At 42.0% G+C, this 21,225-nt stretch overlaps 4 protein-coding genes across 11 annotated transcripts in view; 2 read left to right on the top strand and 2 right to left on the bottom strand.

Annotated features, from left to right (window-relative positions):
- The first annotated feature begins 25 nt into the window (after positions 1–25).
- LOC130928359 (protein C-ets-2-like) lies at positions 26–3,869 on the top strand. 3 transcript variants are annotated; one of them, XM_057854881.1, is made up of 7 exons: positions 26–173; positions 275–394; positions 452–655; positions 717–791; positions 2,488–2,694; positions 2,754–2,872; positions 2,933–3,869. In XM_057854881.1, the coding sequence occupies exons 1-7, from the start codon at positions 155–157 to the stop codon at positions 3,140–3,142; spliced, it is 954 nt and encodes a 317-aa protein (XP_057710864.1). In that variant the 5' UTR covers positions 26–154; the 3' UTR covers positions 3,143–3,869. The 3 variants fall into 3 exon arrangements, with proteins under 3 accessions (XP_057710864.1, XP_057710862.1, XP_057710863.1); XM_057854879.1 differs by having other exon boundaries at positions 275–655; XM_057854880.1 differs by lacking the exon at positions 26–173 and having other exon boundaries at positions 206–655.
- zgc:112271 (uncharacterized protein LOC553698 homolog) lies at positions 3,624–8,054 on the bottom strand. 2 transcript variants are annotated; one of them, XM_057854884.1, is made up of 4 exons: positions 7,958–8,054; positions 7,374–7,438; positions 7,195–7,292; positions 3,624–3,821 (listed from the first exon to the last, which is right to left on the bottom strand). In XM_057854884.1, the coding sequence occupies exons 2-4, from the start codon at positions 7,434–7,436 to the stop codon at positions 3,722–3,724; spliced, it is 261 nt and encodes an 86-aa protein (XP_057710867.1). In that variant the 5' UTR covers positions 7,437–7,438; positions 7,958–8,054; the 3' UTR covers positions 3,624–3,721. The 2 variants fall into 2 exon arrangements, with proteins under 2 accessions (XP_057710867.1, XP_057710866.1); XM_057854883.1 differs by lacking the exon at positions 7,958–8,054 and adding an exon at positions 7,564–7,664.
- The window catches only part of LOC130928357 (structure-specific endonuclease subunit slx1-like), a 157,297-nt gene continuing 144,116 nt past the window's right edge, over positions 8,045–21,225 (top strand). For 4 of the 5 annotated variants that reach the window (XM_057854876.1, XM_057854875.1, XM_057854874.1 and 1 more), the window contains exons 1-3: positions 8,490–8,559; positions 8,624–8,675; positions 17,766–17,965. Coding sequence is in view for 1 of the 5 variants with exons in the window: in XM_057854877.1 (XP_057710860.1) it covers positions 8,387–8,559; positions 8,624–8,675; positions 13,094–13,408; positions 13,468–13,680 (753 nt within the window). In the remaining 4 variants the exon portion in view is untranslated. Of the gene's footprint in view, positions 8,560–8,623; positions 8,676–13,093; positions 13,409–13,467; positions 14,500–17,765; positions 17,966–21,225 lie in introns of those variants that run through there. The other variant, XM_057854877.1, reaches the window with a different exon arrangement.
- Positions 13,843–17,428, bottom strand: LOC130928361 (membrane-spanning 4-domains subfamily A member 4A-like). The gene is made up of 7 exons (XM_057854882.1): positions 17,358–17,428; positions 17,168–17,268; positions 16,991–17,098; positions 16,860–16,913; positions 14,862–15,017; positions 14,672–14,794; positions 13,843–14,610 (listed from the first exon to the last, which is right to left on the bottom strand). Exons 1-7 carry the CDS (start codon positions 17,362–17,364, stop codon positions 14,557–14,559), a joined length of 603 nt encoding a protein of 200 aa, XP_057710865.1. The 5' UTR covers positions 17,365–17,428; the 3' UTR covers positions 13,843–14,556.

The raw sequence follows: 21,225 nt of genomic DNA, 5'->3' as shown, positions 1-21,225 counted from the left end.
AGCTTCGCTATCAGCTCCTCCCACTCTCCCTGTGATTGACGACTATCAATCAGCGTGAGACCTTTCCCCTCCCATCCCTGTTGTCCATCATATTAATGTGCGCACTCCCAGCTTGGTTCCATTTGAGGTTTCACCTGTTGTCTTTCACACTGGTATGGACTGCAGTGCTTATGGTAAGATTTTGTTGGATTTATTTATGCTTGTCTGAGATCTAAAATATTAAGCGTCACATTTACGCGGTCATTTGGTCCACGATCTGGGTTCTCTGCGACAGAGATGGACCCCCTGGAGGTTCCCCCGCTTACCCCGACGAGTAAGGAGGTTCTATGCCAGGCTCTGAGAGCCAGTTTTGCCGGGTTCACCCAAGAGAGGCTCACCCATCAGTTCCCGCAAGGTGAAACGGCCCCCTTAACACCGTACGCCCAGATTTGTGAGTACTCCCTTCCTCCAGATCCGACTTTGTGGTCCGAGTGGGAGGTAAACCATTGGCTGGACTGGTGTCGGGCAGAGTTCGGGCTGCACTCGTCGGGCTCTGACTTGAAGGGCCTTCGGGGTCACGAGCTGTGCCGGCTGGACCGCGAGACTTTCCTCGCTCTAATGTCCGACTGCACTGCTGGAGAGATCTTGTGGGAACACCTGGAGATCATGCGACGGGGTAACGGTTTCATATGGTCTTCATGAAAGCGGCCATTGTTGAAATGTCTTCTCATCTCCAGATAATGATCGTGAATGCGGTACCGGACTAGGGATGGGCTCCGTGTTATCTCCCTGCCAGCGGACACGGAGTCACGGTAAGATATCATAGGGTCACATTTTCATTTCAACGTTCGTAGGAAGGGACGCATTTTGAAACTAGAAACAGCAGTTTCTGGAGAAGTTACTCTGGGTCTTTCCTGTGAGGAGATACAGATCTTAGCCCTGCCCAGGGCTAGCAATAGAATGGACAAACATGCCCGTCAATGGCATTAAACAGAGTAAATGCCATTAGAAACGAATGGGAAATTTGGACATCCATGGCCGTCAATGGCAGCACCCTTCATAAGCATCAATGGTATCGGGGAAGTTTGGGGGGACACGTCCTATTAATATCTGGTCATTTCCTGTTGATTTGGGGACATTTATTTTTTTTGCCATTGAAAATGAATGGGAAAAAATTTGGACGTCCATGGCCGTCAGTGGAATCCAAGTACATCAGTATCAATAGAATGGACAAACATGCCCGTAAATGGCATGAAACTAAGTAAATGCCATTAGAAATGAATGGGAAATTTGGACATCCATGTCTGTCAATGGCAGCACCCTTCATAAGCGTCAATGGTATTGGGGAAGTTTGGGGGACACGTCCTATTAATATCTGGTCATTTCCTGTTGATTTGGTGATATTTATTTTTTTTGCCATTGAAAATGAATGGGAAAAAATTTGGACGTCCATGGCCGTCAGTGGAATCCAAGTACATCAGCATCAATAGAATGGACAAACATGCCCGTAAATGGCATGAAACTAAGTAAATGCCATTAGAAATGAATGGGAAATTTGGACATCCATGGCCGTCAATGGCAGCACCCTTCATAAGCATCAATGGTATTGGGGAAGTTTGGGGGACACGTCCTATTAATATCTGGTCATTTCCTGTTGATTTGGTGATATTTATTTTTTTTGCCATTGAAAATGAATGGGAAAAAATTTGGACGTCCATAGCCGTCAATGGCATCGACTTATATAGGTGTTAATGGAATCCAAGTACATCAGCATCAATACAATGGACAAACATGCACGTAAATGACACTAAACAAAGTAAATACCATTAGAAATGAATGGGAAATTTGGACGTCCATGGCCGTCAATGGCGGCACCCTTCATAAGCGTCAATGGAATTGGGGAAGTTTGGGGGACACGTCCTATTTATATCTGGTCATTTCCTGTTGATTTGGGGAATTTTATTTTTTTCCCATTGGAAATGAATGGGAAAATTTTTGGACGTCCATAGGCGTCACTGGAGTCAAAGTACATTGGCATCAATGCAATGTAAATTCCATTGGAAATCCCATTGGAAGCAAATGGGAAATTTTCACATTAGAAATGAATGGGAAAGTTTTTGGCAAATTTCCGGGGAACCGTAAATTTTTTTCCAAATTCTGTATACAGCTTTTATGCCCCTCACCGTACCGGAATTTTTGATGGCCAAATGATCAGATTTGGTCAAAAACTGTAGGACTAGATACATTTTGAAACTTTTTTTCCCCCCGGGAAAATAGCCTTTTACGGGTGAACGGAAAATTTTTCGGGGCCGTTTGAAGAATTCCCATCGTCGTGCGATAATTCCGGTCGTTCGGATACTTGAACGGTGCCGATCGGTCAAATGGTTCAGGCTGCACGGCGCCGAAAAAATGCGGAGAATATTTTTTATCCCTACGGAAAAGACCCAAATAAAAATGTGAAATGTCCCCACAAAGTCATTTTAGTGACAAGTCATTTTGTGCTTACAGAGAGCAGCCCCGATGCTGACGTATCTCCTACCGCCTCACTGATGTGGACCGGTGGTGTCCACGATATGGAATCCACGGTGGATGAGAACCAATGCGGGGATGTCTTTTCATTGGCTCAGCCGTACAAAAGCTTCAAAGAGTACGTCGGTAGTAAAGCAGACTCCAGCTCGGCCGTTATCCCCGCGGCGGTGCTAGCCGGCTACACCGGTGAGTCGTGGCGAGCGTCAAATGCCGACATTGGATTTTTAGTTTATTAATCCCGACAGGAAGCGGTCCTATCCAGCTGTGGCAGTTTTTACTGGAGCTCCTGACGGACCGCAGTTGCCAGTCGTGCATCAGCTGGACCGGAGACGGCTGGGAGTTCAAGCTAACCGACCCGGATGAGGTACGGTAATGCCCTTAATCAGGATCATTCATCTCAATCGTGATATAAAACGCTTTCAAGGTGGCGCTGCTGTGGGGTCGTCGGAAGCACAAACCCAAGATGAACTACGAGAAACTTAGCCGCGGGTTGCGCTACTACTACGACAAGAACATCATCCGCAAGACGGTGGGCAAGCGCTACGTCTACCGTTTTGTCTGCAACCTGCAAGGGCTGCTGGGATACGAGCCCGGGGAGCTGCACGCCATGTTGGACATCGGAGTCTCCAACTAAGAGGGTGTAAATAAAGACTCGTAATCCGGCGGCGGGTCTGAGAAAGTCCTTTTTGCGGCAAGATTTTCGCCCGCGGGACCTCGACTTTGCCACCAAATACTTTTAAACAAGACCTGATTTCTGCCGTGAAATCGGAGGTTGATTTAATTTTACAAGTCAGTGAACAAGGCGTCGCACAGCGTGTGAGTGTGCGAGGATTACTTCTGCCACTTTCCTTAATGGAAGCGGGGAAGAAGGGGGTCTTTGTCCTCTGGATCAAATGTTAAGTGTGTGCTGGCCTTGAAAAAAATGGCGTCGGTGTCAACAAAAAAAGTGACCAATCCTCTCCGCGAAAAACAGAAATCACGTAAATAGAAGCTAACAGTGTCTCACTGTTCACTGAACGCCGCCTTCATGGTTCACGAGTACCTTGTATCGCCTACTGATTTAAAAATGTTTATTCACATGGCTTAGTCATACAAATGGATTGAGGGAAGACCCATTCTCGGCCCACGGACTGTCTTTTTATTATATTCGGTAGCATTTACACAATGAGGATCGGAACCAAGACATGATTTACCATGAGAATATGCGGCACTATCATTTAGGCTTGCATTTCTCCCACTGTTCTGGCGTGAGGGTTTTCTGTTCCAGTGCGTGGATGTCTTTCAGTTCCTCCTCTAAGCAGGTGTTGACCATCCTGAGAATGACAAACACACAGTGTTAATGTGACATGACCCTAATTAAAACCTTCTCTCAACTGTGTTTTGTATCGATCTTTGTGGGGACGTAGCAGTAAGTTAACAAGGACCCAAAAAAGCCTCCCCGGAACAAATAGGAATTGACCTATGAGAGCGCAAAGACTTCATAACTCTATTGACCTGACACTTTGTCATTATTTGCGTCACGCCTTTACCATCAGGAGCCGAGGTTTATTTGATAATAGTCAGCCGAACATGGCACACGCTCATGTCCAATCCGGATTTAAGCTTGGATTTTTGAACTACGAAAGCTGTACCGCATACAAACAGGAATGATTGTCTCGGGAGTGAATAGTTCGAGGAGTCAAGGTAATATTTTTCGTACCATGAATGCATTTTTAAACGTGAAAAAAATCAATGGGAGGAATCAGCTGCTACTGCATTGGCATCCTAGTTCGCCATATTTACGTAAAATAAACGCTAACTGCACGTTTTTTGTTTTTACCCAAGGATCGAGCTTGTTTCACGTACATATCTATGAAGAATTCGAGGATTTAAGCATTTATTCAGAATTTTCACCAGAAAAGCTCTGTTTAGGTCAGGCGACCGCTAGCCACAGACGCTAACAGTAACATTGTACTTCGACATATTTACGTAAAATAAACACGAAATGCACGTTTTTTTGTTTTTAACCAGAAATCGAGTCTGTTTTATGTACATATCTATGAATAATTCGGGGATTTCAGCATTTATTCACAAGAATTTTCACCATAAAAGCTCAGTTTACATCGGACGGCCGGTAGTATCATTCCCTAACAGAGTAGCATTGTACTTCAACATATTTACGTGAATTAAATGCTAACTGCATGGTTTCTTTACTTTTAACCAAGATTCGAGACTGTTTTACATCCATATCTATGAAGAACTTGGGGATTTAAACATTTATTCATGAGAATATTCACCAGAAAAGCTCTGTTTACATCAGGCGACCGCTAGCCTCATTTGCTAACAGAGTAGCAATGTACTTTGACATATTTACGTAAAATAAACGTTACCTGCACGGTTTCTATGCTTTCAACCAAGACTCGAGACTGTTTAACGTACATATCTATGAAGAATTAGGGGATGTAAGCATTTATTCACAAGAATTTTCGCCATAAAAGCGAGTTTACATCAGGCGGCCGCTCGCATCATTCCCTAACAGTAGCATTGTACTTGAACATATTTACGTCAAACACCAACTGCACCGTTTCTTTACTTTTAACCAAGATTCGAGACTGTTTTATATCCATATCTATGAAGAATTTTTTTGGACGAATTTTAAACATTTACAAGAATTTTCACCAGAAAAGCTCTGTTTATGTCAGGTGGCCGCTAGCCTCATTCGCTAACAGAGTGGCATTGTACTTTGACATAGTTACGTAAAATAAACGTTAACTGCACGGTTTCTTTGCTTTTGACCAAGAATCGAGACTGTTTTACGTACATATCTATGAAGAATTGGGGGATTTAAGCATTTGTTCACAATAATTTTCACCTGAAAAGCTCTGTTTAGGTCAGGCGGCTGCTAGCCTCAGAGGCTAACAGAGTAGCATTGTAATTCGACATATTTATGTAAAATAAACGCTAACTGCACGTTTTTTGTTTTTGTTTTTTGTTTTGCTTTTAACCAAGAATTGAGACTGCTTTATGTCCATATATATGAAGAATTTAGGGATTTAAGCATTTACAAGAATTTTCACTGGAAAAGCTCAGTTTAGGTCTGGTGGACGCTAGTATCATTCGGTGCCACATTGGCTAAAATACTAGCATCATATTCAACAAGTTTACAGAAAGCTAACTGCCTGTTTTTTTTTTTTTTTAAATTTTTTAAAATTTTAACCATAAATCGAGGCTGTTTTAAGTCGGTATCTATAAAGAATTCAGGGATTTCAGCATTTATTCACAAGAATTTCAACGTAAAAAAAGCCCTTTGTGGGGATAAGGCTGCGCCACATTGGCTAAAATACTAGCATCACATTCGACATGTTTACGGAAAATAAATGCTAACTGCCAGTTTAATATTTGCTTTTAACCATGAATCGAGACTGTTTTACGTTTATATCTGTAAAGAATTCAGGGATTTAAGCATTTATTCACAAGAATTTCCACGTAAAAAGCTCTTTGTGGTGATAAGGTGGCGCCACATTGGCTAAAATACTAGCATCACATTCAATATGTTTACAGAAAAGCTAACTGCCTGTTCTTTTTTATTTTAACCATGAATTGAGACTGTTTTAAGTCAGTATCTATAAGGAATTCGGGGATTTAAGCATTTATTCACAAGAATTTCAACAAAAAAGCTCTTTGTGGTGATAAGGCGGCGCCACATTGGCTAAAATACTAGCATCACATTCGACATGTTAACGGAAAATAAATGCTAACTGCCTGTTTTTTTTGTGTGCTTTTAACCAAGAATCGAGACTTTTGCTCTTCTATAAAGAATTCAGGAGATTTAGGGAAAATCCTAATTGTTTTGCTGCGTTGGCCATGTTGGATTTTACATCTCTAGATTTTTACGTTTTTGTAATATTTCAATCTCATAACTGAGTGAAACACTATGTTCCTACACCAACCCCTACGCCGACGGCAACAAGTAAATCTTCGCCTACTTTGACCCCGTTCAACTTTGGAAGAACATCTACAGCGGCTTCTACAACAATGTATGTATGGTGCTGCCCAGGCGTCCTGGGGCTGAAGTAAGTTGCAACCATCAAAACACCTTTCTACAACAAACACATTTTTTAGGAGCCTGAGAGTATGAGGACGACCCGATTCTCGCACCGGGAGGTGCTGGCCAGGTGGGAGAACTACAAGTCTGTCAAAGCCAGCTACAAGTGTTAAGTTTCTGATGTTAAATTGACTGATTTATTAGTTGTTGAAAACTTGCAGTAAATGAAAAAAAAATTTTTTTTAAAAAGTTGCTATTTTGGTCAAAAACTTATATAAGTATTGCTATTGATCCTGGGAATATAGGTGATTATCTCTACATTTGGTGATTTTTGTGCATCTAGTGTGAAATCTGAGAATGTAATAGCCATTTTAAGTTTTGCCATACTGATATAAAAAATAAATAATCGGGATTTTACAAGGGAACAACATTGAATTTTTTGATGCCTCTGCTCATGGAGACTCATATATGGCTAAGGTAAGTGCCTGTTTTGGTTTTAGGTCGATATTTTGAAGTGTGTGAAAATAGGCCCCCTACGGATCGGCCCCATTTCCCGTGTCATGTCAACAGGTTATGAAGTCTATGGCGAGAGAATAGCAATTTCTCCAGGAATGGCATTTTCTAGTTTTTTGTTTAAAATACACCATGGGATTGAATTATACCTATGCCTCTGTAATAGGGGTTTGCCCTCAAACTTGGAAGACACCACAAGCACTTTAAAACTCGTTGCACATCTGTTGGCTGACATATCTTCCACATCCTGCAGGTCAGAAACAAACCCAAATGTACATGTCGGCTATGCAGAATTTCCAAAAATGAAGGAAACCAAGCAGAAACCTACAACGTGCTCCGCCGCAAGCTCGGTTTTGAGTTTATCCCGGATGTGATCGGATGTTATAGCCATGTCTGCAACAACAAAAAACGATTATTTTCAGATATCGACAATATTATAAATCAAACGTACTGTTATAAATCAAAATTCAAGGCTAATACATAACAATCACTGGAAGAAACCAATACAAAATACATACTCAGCGTTATAGACTTCCAAATATTTTCACTTTTGGCTAGGATTGACCAAATTTCTATTGCAGAGGTAGCGGTAGAATGCCTGATTTAAATGATTCTACCAAAAAAATAAAAGCAAAACCCCCTTGAATATATAAAGAAAATCAAAAACAAACTAAAATCAAATCCAAACATATTTTTTTGGTCTCTTAGTATCACAGCAAGATATGTTTTTAGTTAATAAAAAAAGAAACAGGCAATGTCATGGACTACAACAGGCTATGTTTATCGTTCACATTAGCGTTATGATTATATTTTTGTTTTTCAAAATTCGCGACAATAATAATGTATTTTGTATTTTAAAAATATATATCATGAAACATACATAATTAGCAGGAAAAAAAATCCAAAACGTACCCGATAGAATTCAGTTTCAAAACATTTGGTCCTGTTAACCATCCAATCATAGAGCTAGCTAACTCCGTCCAAAATGTTTGAATTAGCAAACATGCAAACGCCTGACTTAAAGTACTCCTAATTTTAGAACTAAAAAAAACATTATATTATCTAATAAGCATTTTAATCAAATAAAAAACCACAAAAAAATTGAATAGTTGCACTATATCGTTACCAGTACAATAACGAGGCCGAATTTTACATGATTTTAAACAGGCACTTCAACGAACTCCTCACCAAGAGGACTATTTACCAATTGGAAGATTCATTTGAATTCTCAAAAAATAGAATATTTACCAGTGTTTTAGTTCGATTGGGTTAAAAAAAACACGATCTCTTCGTGACATGAAGACAATTTAACAGTCTTTCGTGTTTATTTAGGTCAAATCTATGGCAGAAGAGGTGGAAAACTTCTTTGGCGTCTACATGCTGTACTGTCTTAACCCCAAATTTAAAGGGCGAATATACATCGGTTTTACAGTCAATCCTGAACGCAGGATTCGACAACATAATGCCGGACGGCACAAAGGAGGGGCGAAGAGGACCAGTGGAAGAGGACCATGGTACACAAAATACTGCAAAGAACATCTCGTTTATCTCCAAGGCTAACATTTGCTTCTATACTAGGGAGATGGTCCTCATCATCCATGGCTTCCCGTCTGACATCGCTGCCTTGACAGTAAGGGAAAAAAGAATGATCATAAAATGTTTTTCTGTGTGATGAATTCCTCTTTAACCTCTAATGGCAGTAGCTGTCCAATCAGAAATGAATTGGACATCTATTTCAGGCAATGGAAGCCAAGTAAGGGTGGAAACCAGGGCTGCAGGTGTCGATTATTTTAGTAGTAGTCTTACAACTACCTCAGCGTTATTAACCCAGGTTTGTTTTGGTATTTAGCAAAATGGATTTTGGTTTGAAATGAATAGGAAGTTTGGACGTGCATAGCCGTCAATGGCATAGTCTTACTTGGGTGCCAGTTGAATGTCAATGCACTCTAATGGTAAGTGTATAATCAAAAATCACAGCCACTCATGTTTTTCTGCCATTTAAAATGAATGGAAAATTTGGACGTTCATAGCTGTCAATGGCATAGCCTTATTTCGGTGCCAGTTGAATGTCAGTGCGCTGTAATAGTAAGTGTTTGGTCAAAAATCACAGCCATACGTTTTTCTGCCATTTAATATAATCGAAAATTTGGACGTGCATAGCCGTCAATGGTATGGCTGTGCATGGCCTGGAAAAATACTACATACCCCCCAAAAATTGGAGCAAATCAAAATCGATTTTGCCACATGGCAAAAAAATGCCATATGTTCAAATACATTTTGCCATATTGCAAAAAATGCCATATGTTCAAGTACATTTTGCCACATGGCAAAAAAATGCCACATTGTAAAATACATTTTGCCACATGGCAAAAAAAAGCCACATGGCAAAATCAATTTTACCACATGGCAAAAAAAATGCCACATGTCAAAATGCATTTTGCCACATGGCAAAAAAAATGCCACATGTTAAAATGCATTTTGCCACGTGGCAAAAAAATACCACATTGCAAAATACATTTTGCCACTTGGCAAAAAAAAGCCACATTGCAAAATACATTTTGCCACATGGCATAAAAAAAAGAGCCACATGACAAAATCCGTTTTGCCACGTGTAAAAAAAATGCCACGTGGCAAAATGCATTTTGCCACATGGCAAATACCAGTTTTCATTCTCGGCCCTGCTTAATTTACAGGTTGAATCCATTTCTTTTAACTAGTAGTCCTCGATCTGATGGGAAGAGGAACTGGTTTGCTCAGTGGAAGGTTGACTCACACTTGGTTTCAGGGAATACAACAGACCAATGGGCACCATGGTCTAAAATTTTGACCTGTTTGTAAAACGTGCTGGGAAAATGAGAATTTTGAACGGGAGTTGGCTAATTTATTAGCTTGCTAGCTTAGATATATCGGTTTTGAATTAAAAAAAAAAGCTTTATTATCTAATTCCAATGGGTTCGGTGTAGGACTGCAGCTATCGATTATTTTAGTAGTCGATTCATTGATGAACTAGTTAGTTTGAATTGTCGAGTAATCGGATAAGGAACAAAAAAAAACCTTAACTGAGCATTAAACGGTAGAAAAAAATAAATGAGGACTTAAGTACACAAAAGAACAATTGGCTAACTTGCATAGCAAAAGTCCGCTAGCTAAAATCCTATAAAATGCTAACTTTTTTTTTTACAATGCTCTGAAAAAATGGTTCAAACATATATTTCCACAAATAACGGCTAAGTATACCTATAAACAAAATTATGAATGCATTAAAAAAACTAGCTCAAACAAAGACTTATGTTGGTCTTAACAGGGAGCAGCTGGATCCACCCATGTGAAATGAAATTTAATTTGACAATTTTTTTCAAATCGAGTTAATTGATTAATCGTTGGAGCACTAGTTCGGGGAATCCACGTCTGGGGTTCGGTACCTTTAGCTAGGTTAAGAACAACAAACTAGTTAGTTCGAATAATCGAGTTAATCGGGTTGGAAACAATCAGTGTGTTGCAGAAGAAAATTTTAGGAGATGTAAAACAAAGGCTTGCTAAGATACAAATACCTTTTGGGGCATTTATGCGATCCCCTATTGATGATTCTTGGGTCACTTCCGTTTCCGTAACCCAAAAATCAACAGGAAGTAAGCGAAAACCAACAGGAAATGATGTGAAATGACCCAAAATAAACGTGTTGCCTGGCATTGGCTGCTACTGCCGACTGTAGATGTCCAATCCCACATATAACGAACTAGTGATTAGGGATCATAGTCCTCAGCTTGCCCGGTAAAGTCTATTCAGGGGTGCTGGAGAGGAGGTCCGTCGGGAAGTCGAATCTTGGATTCAGAAAGAGGAGTGTGGTTTTCGTCCTGGTTGTGGAACGGTGGACCAGCTCTACATCCTCGGCAGGGTCCTCGAGGGTGCATGGGTGTTTGCCCAACCGGTCAACATGTGTTTTGTGGATTTGGAGAAGGCGTTCGACTGTGTGCCTCGAAGGGTCCTATGGGGGGTGCTTCGGGAGTACGGGGTACCAAGCCCCTAGGTAAGGGCTGTTCGGTCCCTGTACGGCCGGTGTCAGAGTTTGGGCCGCATTGCCTGGAGTAAGTCGGATTCGTTCCCAGTGAGGGTTGAACTCCACCAAGGTTGCATTTTGTCACCGATTCTGTTCATAAATTTTATGGACAGAATTTGTAGGCGCAGCCGAAGCATTGAGGGTGTCCGGTTTGGTGGCCTCAGTATTGCATCTCTGCTTTTTACAGAAGATGTGTGTTTGCTTCATCGAGCCGTGACCTCCGACTCGCAGCCGAGTGTGAAGCGGTTGGAATGGAGATCAGCACCTCCATGGTCCTCAGTCGGAAAAGGGTGGCGTGCCCTCTCTGGGTCAGGGATTAGGTCCTGTCCCAAGTGGAGGAGTTCAGGTATCTTGGGGTATTGTTCACGAGGGAGCGGGAGATCGACAGGTGGATCGGTGCAGCGTCTGCAGTGATGCGGACTCTGCACCGGTCCGTAATGATGAAGAAGGCGCTGAGCCGAAAGGTAAAGCTCTCAATTTACTAGTCGATCTACGTTCCTACCCTCACTTATTGTCATGGCTGTGGGTCTTGCCCGAAAGAACAAGATCGCGGATACAGGCAGCCGAAATGACTTTCCTCCGCAGGGTGTCCAGGCTGTTCTAAGAGAGGCTCGGTCATCCAGTAGGGAGTCGTGGTGTCGAGCTGCTACTCCTCTACGTTGAGAGGAGTGTTGAAATTCGCCTCCCCAGATGAGCCGCACGGAAACAGCGACATCTGAACTAAGTGCCGCTCTGCTGATGCTGCCTCCGCGCGCGCCAATCGGGAAGGCGGAACTTCGCGCGTTCTCTTATTATTTTAACCCTTTGTACTGACTCCATGTTTCAAAAGTTTGAAGACCACTCACCAAAAACAGGTTGACAATTTATTCGTCGACAGTGGTCAAAAACAAGGCAAAAACAGACGACGGAGGAACAATTCTGGATCCAAAACAAAGCTACATGTTTCCAAGCAGAAAAATCTGTCTTATCTCAGTGTCCAGTGTTTTTTAAGTCCGTGGGCCGGCCGGAGGTGTGTCCAGGCGTTGCTTTGGGATCGTCCCTCTCTGGCCGGTTTTGGGCTGTTTAGGTTAGTGCGTGGATAGGATGTGGTTGCCACAGCGACCGACGCTGGTCTTGACGTCACAAGCGCCTGCTGTCAACTTTATTATCTGGACTGGCACTACTTGTTTTAGGACAAAGCGCGCTGGTCTTTGTCCTTGTTCGTTTGTCGGTACGACTGATTGCCAGAGTCTGGTGCGTCAATCTTGCTCGTGGCGCACACGTTTTGGGCTTCTGTGATAAGATGTCGTTGTGTATCTATTCTGTTTCTTTAAACTATGGTGTGCTATTTATTTTACATTAGGTGTGTTAGAGTAGTGCAGTCATACAGTAAATATGAGAAATGATACTATTCCCTGATTGATTATATTACGTGTGTTCGAGTAATGCAGAGAGTTAGACGGTGCCTACGAGAAACGGTACCATTTTTCCTTTTCCCCCTCATGAGCGCCGATAAGGTGATTCACTTTACTGTGTTCAAGGCCACTGAGTGGAGTGTGCCTAAACTATAGTTAAATGAATGTGTTATACTAATGCAAACAATTATATGGTGTGTGCGAGAATGGTACCTTTTCCCTTCAGGAGCTAGTTTAGATGGTTCAAGCATCTGGTTTTAATGCCTCCTGGACGCCTGAGGTGTTTTGGGCATGTCCCACCGGTGGTAGGCCCTGGGGATGACCCTGGACATGCTGGAGAGACTATGTCTCTTGGCTGGCCTGGGGATGCCTTGGGATCCTGCCTTAGGAGCTCGTTGAAGTGGCTGGGGAGAGGGAAGTCTGGGCTTCCTTGCTAAAGCTGCTGCCCCCGCGACCCAACCCCGGATTAAGCAGTAGATAATAAATGGATAGTGGTGAACTTGCATCGTGAGCTACCCAGACGTTCCCAACATTAATTGTGACACCCTTGCAGCCGAATGAGTTAACTTCTGCCTTATTTTTTGTGTGTCTGGATAGTTTGAGTGGGCGTGGCAGAACCCCCACACCTCCAGACGCCTGGCCCATGTCTCCCGGCGCGCCAGGCGCGAATCCAGCCTGCAGTTTCACTGGCGCGTGGTTTCCAACATGTTACGCGCCGCACCGTGGAGCAGACTCCCTTTGACGGCCCGCTGGCTCAAGATGGAGTACAAGTTGGACTTTGAGTTGACTCTGAGGCCCCCGCCGCACGTCTCCGTGGCTTTCGGCGGTGTCAAAGCCAAGAAGTCGCGGCCGTTGCAGTTAGAACACCCAGAGGAGACTTGCGAGTGTTTTATATGTCAGGGCAAGATCAAGGTGGGTTTCCCGACCGGGTATAATTGCTCACACGGATTTATGGTTCGAAGTCTTTACAGACATCCGAAGAGCTCCAATGCGTCCACGCCTCTTGCGGAATGCGCAGTCATGTGATCTGCCTCGCCCAGGAATTCCTGCGAGCCGAACCGTCCCAGATCTTACCCGTGGCGGGTCGGTGTCCAGCCTGTCGTCGCTCTTTGCTGTGGGGGAGTCTCATCCGCCTCAAGCAAGGATGCACGGGACACAAAGAGGAGTTGACGTATCCCACTTAAATTGCTTCAAGATTACTAGCGTCGTGCTCAAGAACGGAACTCGCAGGGACCCGAGACAAGATCAAGGCCCTCGAAGTCCTGAGACTTATTAGTATACTAGTAAATGCAGAACTCCAGTTCAGACAAAAATGGACAACAACAGGCAAATAATTCCTCGAAATATAATTTATTTAAAAATGTTATTTGTATTTTTTTAAACATATGATTTTTTTAAACATATACGTGTATGCATGAAATCAGTGGTTTGATCATGTGGCTCTTAAAAACCAGATTAAAATGCTTTAAATGAGTTTACACTAGTAAATGTCCAATCAGGGGCGGAGCTTAAAGGGGTGTGGCGGGTGTGCGGCCGTAGAAGGGGTGTGGTTTGGCAAGGGGAGGGTCCAACATAATAGTAAGATGATGTTCGGAGCTTTAATTTAGTGTTTAAGGGTCAAAATATCCCAAATACGCCCACAAACTCCTTGCTCGACTGGTTGTTGCCCGCAGAAAATTTTCCACTAGCCCCGTCCCCAACTCACACATGGGATGATGGTCTTGAAGAGCCCACGAAAGTGTGGAGGGGCCCGCGAATAATCATCACCTAGGACCCCCAACCCACCAGACGTTCATCTCGGCACCAGGGCCCTGTTCACATTTGTCCCGCCACGGAGTCAAATCAGCTTGAAGTGGGTGTGTAGCATTCTCTACTGTCCCTCCCACTTCAAAAGGATTGGACGTCTATTGCAGTCAATGAGTTAATAAAAGGAATTCCTCAGTTGTATATACAAAGTTATAAAAAAATAAACATTTACAATGGATACACAGTAATACTGAAGTGGTTTCTTGTCCCTGCAGCAAGAGTGCAAGGCTGTAGTTTTTCACATTTTGATCATCTCATCCCTCTGCCTGCTCGTGGCTTGGATCAGGGGTCTGCAACATGATCACCGGCTGTGGGAAATAATACAAAATTATGTTTGAGCACTTTTGTGTCGTCGATCTCGGAACTCACCATTTTGGGCGCCGGTCCGCAGCAGTTGGCCACCTTGCAGGCGTAAGCACTCAGAGTGACTGAGATGGCTAGTAAAGCCACCTGGACAAGCATGTTCTGGGCAAAGATGTGATGCTTGGTGCGCTAGAAGCGGAGTATGTATGAAGTATGACAACGTAGCTTAAATTGGCCGTCTGAAGCATGAACTCACTTTGATGCTCTGGCAGAGTTGAGCGTTGGTGGTGTTGTAGTCGTCGGAAAAGCGCCAGCAACCGGTATAATTGCTTTCGATGTCAATCAGGAGCCAGATCACGTTGAAGAATGACGCCACGCAGGACACAACCTGCATTCCCAGACTGCCCCTCAGCTTGCACACATAAAATATTAGTAGTCATGTTATTATTGTGATGAGTCGACTCATAGGTTTATATGCAGTATAAAATACAGTGCCTTGCAAAAGTATTCGGCCCCCTTGAATCTTGCAACCTTTCGCCACATTTCAGGCTTCAAACATAAAGATATGAAATGTAATTTTTTTTGTCAAGAATCAACAACAAGTGGGACACAATCGTGAAGTGGAACAACATTTATTGGATAATTTAAACTTTTTTAACAAATAAAAAACTGAAAAGTGGGGCGTGCAATATTATTCGGCCCCTTTACTTTCAGTGCAGCAAACTCACTCCAGAAGTTCAGTGAGGATCTCTGAATGATCCAACGTTGTCCTAAATGACCGATGATGATAAATAGAATCCACCTGTGTGTAATCAAGTCTCCGTATAAATGCACCTGCTCTGTGATAGTCTCAGGGTTCTGTTTAAAGTGCAGAGAGCATTATGAAAACCAAGGAACACACCAGGCAGGTCCGAGATACTGTTGTGGAGAAGTTTAAAGCCGGATTTGGATACAAAAAGATTTCCCAAGCTTTAAACATCTCAAGGAGCACTGTGCAAGCCATCATATTGAAATGGAAGGAGCATCAGACCACTGCAAATCTACCAAGACCTGGCCGTCCTTCCAAACTTTCTTCTCAAACAAGGAGAAAACTGATCAGAGATGCAGCCAAGAGGCCAATGATCACTCTGGATGAACTGCAGAGATCTACAGCTGAGGTGGGAGAGTCTGTCCATAGGACAACAATCAGTCGTACACTGCACAAATCTGGCCTTTATGGAAGAGTGGCAAGAAAAAAGCCATTTCTCAAAGATATCCATAAAAAGTCTAGTTTAAAGTTTGCCACAAGCCACCTGGGAGACACACCAAACATGTGGAAGGAGGTGCTCTGGTCAGATGAAACCAAAATTGAACTTTTTGGCCACAATGCAAAAAGATATGTTTGGCGTAAAAACAACACAGCTCATCACCCTGAACACACCATCCCCACTGTCAAACATGGTGGTGGCAGCATCATGGTTTGGGCCTGCTTTTCTTCAGCAGGGACAGGGAAGATGGTTAAAATTGACGGGAAGATGGATGCAGCCAAATACAGGAACATTCTGGAAGAAAACCTATTGGTATCTGCACAAGACCTGAGACTGGGACGGAGATTTATCTTCCAACAGGACAATGATCCAAAACATAAAGCCAAATCTACAATGGAATGGTTCAAAAATAAACGTATCCAGGTGTTAGAATGGCCAAGTCAAAGTCCAGACCTGAATCCAATCGAGAATCTGTGGAAAGAGCTGAAGACTGCTGTTCAAAAACACTCTCCATCCAACCTCAATTGGAGCAGAAGGTGGCGCTACAAAGTATTAACGCAAGGGGGCCGAATAATATTGCACGCCCCACTTTTCAGTTTATTTGTTAAAAAAGTTTAAATTATCCAATAAATTTTGTTCCACTTCACGATTGTGTCCCACTTGTTGTTGATTCTTGACAAAAAATTAAAATTTTATATCTTTATGTTTGAAGCCTGAAATGTGGCGAAAGGTTGCAAGGTTCAAGGGGGCCGAATACTTTTGCAAGGCACTTTATGTCGAGTCAAGTGGAATCAAGCCGAGTCACAATGTTGTAAAGAAGAGCTGTGTCAAGTCAAAAGGGTGTTCCTTGAGGGCGTGGCAAGAGTTTTCAAAGAGGACAACCAAAATCGGACAAAAATGTACTACGTCTACTAGTATTAAACACATATAAATTGTTTTAATTCAGTTTTCAATGCCAGAAATAATCGACAATCGATTCATCACTCTTAGTACATGGGCACACTTACCGTGGGCAAATGCAGGTTCTTTGCCGCGACGGAAACGCTCCCGGCGATCAGCACCTGTCAGGACAGCATCGTCGATAACTCAAGCTTAATCGAATCGACGTCAAAACCGACTAATCGAATCGTCTCCGGACCAGAATCGACGCCACGATAAACGGAATGGCCAAGTAGTGATCGCGGTGGCTGGCTGGAAATGCGCTGACACATGAGATCTGATGCACGCTCAGGACAATCTGGGTGATCTAGAATGAATTTGTAGAAGTAAATCTGAGTTTGTTTTAAATCAGAGTTTTTGAAATCAGCGTACACACCCCGAGCGCTTTCGGTTCCGCTTCGAGGTATTTTTGCTTCCTTTTGGCATCTCGCTGGAATGTAACGGTCACCAGTGGGTTCGGGGTCGCCACGTCTTGATCTGAAAAGGTCCAAAAACATCTGGATTTCATCACTGTGGAATTTAAGACAATGTTAAACGCAGTCACTTGGAAAAAATAAACGAATTACCTTCCATGATTGCAAAACCGAGAGAATTGAGGACAGAAAGAGAGCTTGCAGTTTGTTGACTGCGTCTTCGAAAAATGTGGGCGTCAACTGTCGGAGGTTGACGTCACATTGTTGTGGGGCGCAATTACGAAAAATGCACAGCAGAGGGCAGCAGAGTCTAACTAAAAAGACAGGAATAAAGGCGTTTGTGATTCAATATAGTGTTTAATATGCTTATAAACAAAAAAATATACATATAAGATGTAAAAATAAATAAAAAAGAAAAGTAGATCCCTCTAATAGAAATCTACAAATCATTTAAAACCGTTTCCAACTTCAATTTGACATGTTTTGTTGCAAATTTTCTTCCCATGTTTGAAAGCTTAACTGTTTGCGACCTTGCATTCCAAATGCGTTGTGTGTTAACAGGAGGTGTGTTGGGGGATCAAGCCGGGACACGCCGATGCTACACGTCACACTCGGCCTCACCTTGCGCTTCGAACCAGGAAGCTCACATCGACACGCGTGTGTGCTAATTTGCAACACCTTGGGGTGCAATCGAAAGCGGAAATGGAGTTTTAACCGCAAGCGGTCAAGTCAAGTCCTTCGATCTTTGCTGCCGTTTGAAGGTGAGTGTACTCTGCGTGAAGGTATTTTGTCAGAAACAGAAAGAGTAAACTATGCTTTGCAGGACACGCCCCTTTCAAGCAGGTTTTTAGGTTTAGCGTATGGAAGAAATTATGTTAATGAATGTCAACAAAAAATGAGGAGGGCTGCTTACTCTCAGTACTTCAATTGAGATACTGATGGTGGTGTCAAACTCAAAGCCCGTGGGCCACATCTGGCCCGCTATATCATTTTGTGAGGGCTGCAAATTTCGAATACAAAATAGAAATACTGTGTTTAGGAGTAGTTTTAATTCAAAATATGTCATTTAATAAAGAAAAATATCAGAGCAGTGGCGCGGGAAGTAGGGGTGCTGAGGGTGCTAAAGTATGGAGGTAGATTTGTGTCTTTATTATTCAATCAAAAAAAAAAGTTGCTTCAATCAACTAAAAAGTTGCTTCAATCAAAATATATATTTTCAATCGAAAAAAACGTCTCTTCAATCAAAAAAAAAATGTGTTTGAATGCAAAAATAAATTTGAAACTCAAAAAAATATATTTGAAAACTATTTTTCTTTGATTGAAAATTTTTTTGGGGATTTAAGTCAAGTTTTTTTTGATTGAAACACCATTTTTGATTGAAGTCATGTCATTTTGCGTTTGGACCACATTTTGGCTAGGACATTTGTGTCTTTATTATTCAATCAAAAATTAAGTCGCTTCAAACAAAAAATTTTCAAAAGAAAATCACTTCAATCAAAAATTTAAAAAATATTCAATTGTAGAAAAAAAAGTTTGAATGTGAAAAAATATTTCAGACTCAGAAATTCGCATTTGAACACTTTATTTTTCATTCAAACAGTTTTCTTTGATTGAAGCAATCCTTTTTGTCTTTGAGCCATATTCGGGGTAGGACATTTGTGCCAAAATCATTCAATCGCAATAAAAGTTGTTTTAATCAAAAAACTATTTTTAATCAAAGAAAAAAATCATTTGCAAAAATATATTTTTTTGAAAATATATTTTTTTTATTTAAAAAAAATATATATTTTTTTTATTGAAGTATCACTTTTTTTGAAAAGCAAAAAGTTTTAAACTTTTTTTTTTCAAATTGGAAAAAGTTTTGAACACACTTTTTTTTTTTGAAGTGGGAAAAGTTTTGAAGGTACTTTTTTTTCGATTGAATGATTTTGACACAAAGATTCAACTTCAACGCTAGTTCCGGTGTGTTTGAGTGGCAGCTGATTGCGCCAATGGCATAAAAGTATGAAGCAAGAATAATGGCCACCAGGGCTCCATCCAGCCATCGGAGTCCAAGCCGAATATAGGGCATCGGTACGGGGGTGTGACATCGGCATTTCACCGGGGAGAAAGAAAGTGCTTTGGTAGATACTTAGACATCGACATAGACTTCATAATACAACCCCTAGGGAAAAAGTATAGAATCACCAGTCTCGGAGGAGCACTCACTCAGACATTTTATCATGTAGCAAAAACTCGGATAAAAAGCTTGAAAAAATGATGAATTAGTTGAAAAGTGCAACTCCTTGGCATTCAGAAACACTCAAAGAAATGAATAAAAAACATTGTGGTGGTCAGTAAATGCCAATTTTATAGAGCAAGTGCAGGGAAATACAGTGCCTTGCAAAAGTATTCGGCCCCCTTGAACCTTGCAACCTTTTGCCACATTTCAGGCTTCAAACATAAAGATATAACATTTTAATTTTTTGTCAAGAATCAACAACAAGTGGGACACAATCGTGAAGTGGAACAAAATTTATTGGATGATTTAAACTTTTTTAACAAATAAAAAACTGAAAAGTGGGGCGTGCAATATTATTCGGCCCCCTTGCGTTAATACTTTGTAGCGCCACCTTTTGCTCCAATCACAGCTGCAAGTCGCTTGGGGTATGTTTCTATCAGTTTTGCACATCGAGAGACTGACATTCTTGCCCATTCTTCCTTGCAAAACAGCTCGAGCTCAGTGAGGTTGGATGGAGAGTGTTTGTGAACAGCAGTCTTCAGCTCTTTCCACAGATTCTCGATTGGATTCAGGTCTGGACTTTGACTTGGCCATTCTAACACCTGGATACGTTTATTTTTGAACCATTCCGTTGTAGATTTGGCTTTATGTTTTGGATCATTGTACTGTTGGAAGATAAATCTCCGTCCCAGTCTCAGGTCTTGTGCAGATACCAACAGGTTTTCTTCCAGAATGTTCCTGTATTTGGCTGCATCCATCTTCCCGTCAATTTTAACCATCTTCCCTGTCCCTGCTGAAGAAAGGCAGGCCCAAACCATGATGCTGCCACCACCATGTTTGACAGTGGGGATGGTGTGTTCAGGGTGATGAGCTGTTGCTTTTACGCCAAACATATCGTTTTGCATTGTGGCCAAAAAGTTCAAGTTTGGTTTCATCTGACCAGAGCACCTTCTTCCACATGTTTGGTGTGACTCCCAGGTGGCTTGTGGCAAACTTTAAACGAGACTTTTTGTGGATATCTTTGAGAAATGGCTTTCTTCTTGCCACTCTTCCATAAAGGCCAGATTTGTGCAGTGTACGACTGATTGTTGTCCTATGGACAGACTCTCCCACCTCAGCTGTAGATCTCTGCAGTTCATCCAGAGTGATCATGGGCCTCTTGGCTGCATCTCTGATCAGTTTTCTCCTTGTTTGAGAAGAAAGTTTGGAAGGACGGCCGGGTCTTGGTAGATTTGCAGTGGTCTGATGCTCCTTCCATTTCAATATGATGGCTTGCACAGTGCTCCTTGAGATGTTTAAAGCTTGGGAAATCTTTTTGTATCCAAATCCGGCTTTAAACTTCTCCACAACAGTATCTCGGACCTGCCTGGTGTGTAAACAGAACCCTGAGACTATCACAGAGCAGGTGCATTTATACGGAGACTTGATTACACACAGGTGGATTCTATTTATCATCATCGGTCATTTAGGACAACATTGGATCATTCAGAGATCCTCACTGAACTTCTGGAGTGAGTTTGCTGCACTGAAAGTAAAGGGGCCGAATAATATTGTACGCCCCACTTTTCAGTTTTTTATTTGTTAAAAAAGTTTAAATTATCCAATAAATGTTGTTCCACTTCACGATTGTGTCCCACTTGTTGTTGATCCTTGACAAAAAAATTACATTTCATATCTTTATGTTTGAAGCCTGAAATGTGGCGAAAGGTTGCAAGATTCAAGGGGGCCGAATACTTTTGCAAGGCACTGTATTTGTATGATCATTATAAAAGCATTTACACAACGAAATAATGCTGGGAA

This window comes from Corythoichthys intestinalis, chromosome 13 (genome assembly GCF_030265065.1).
Source record: "Corythoichthys intestinalis isolate RoL2023-P3 chromosome 13, ASM3026506v1, whole genome shotgun sequence".
In the NCBI taxonomy this organism is placed as follows: Eukaryota; Metazoa; Chordata; class Actinopteri; order Syngnathiformes; family Syngnathidae; genus Corythoichthys; species Corythoichthys intestinalis.
The sequence above is the reverse complement of the archived record's forward strand: the minus strand, read 5'-3'. Positions and strand labels throughout refer to the sequence as shown.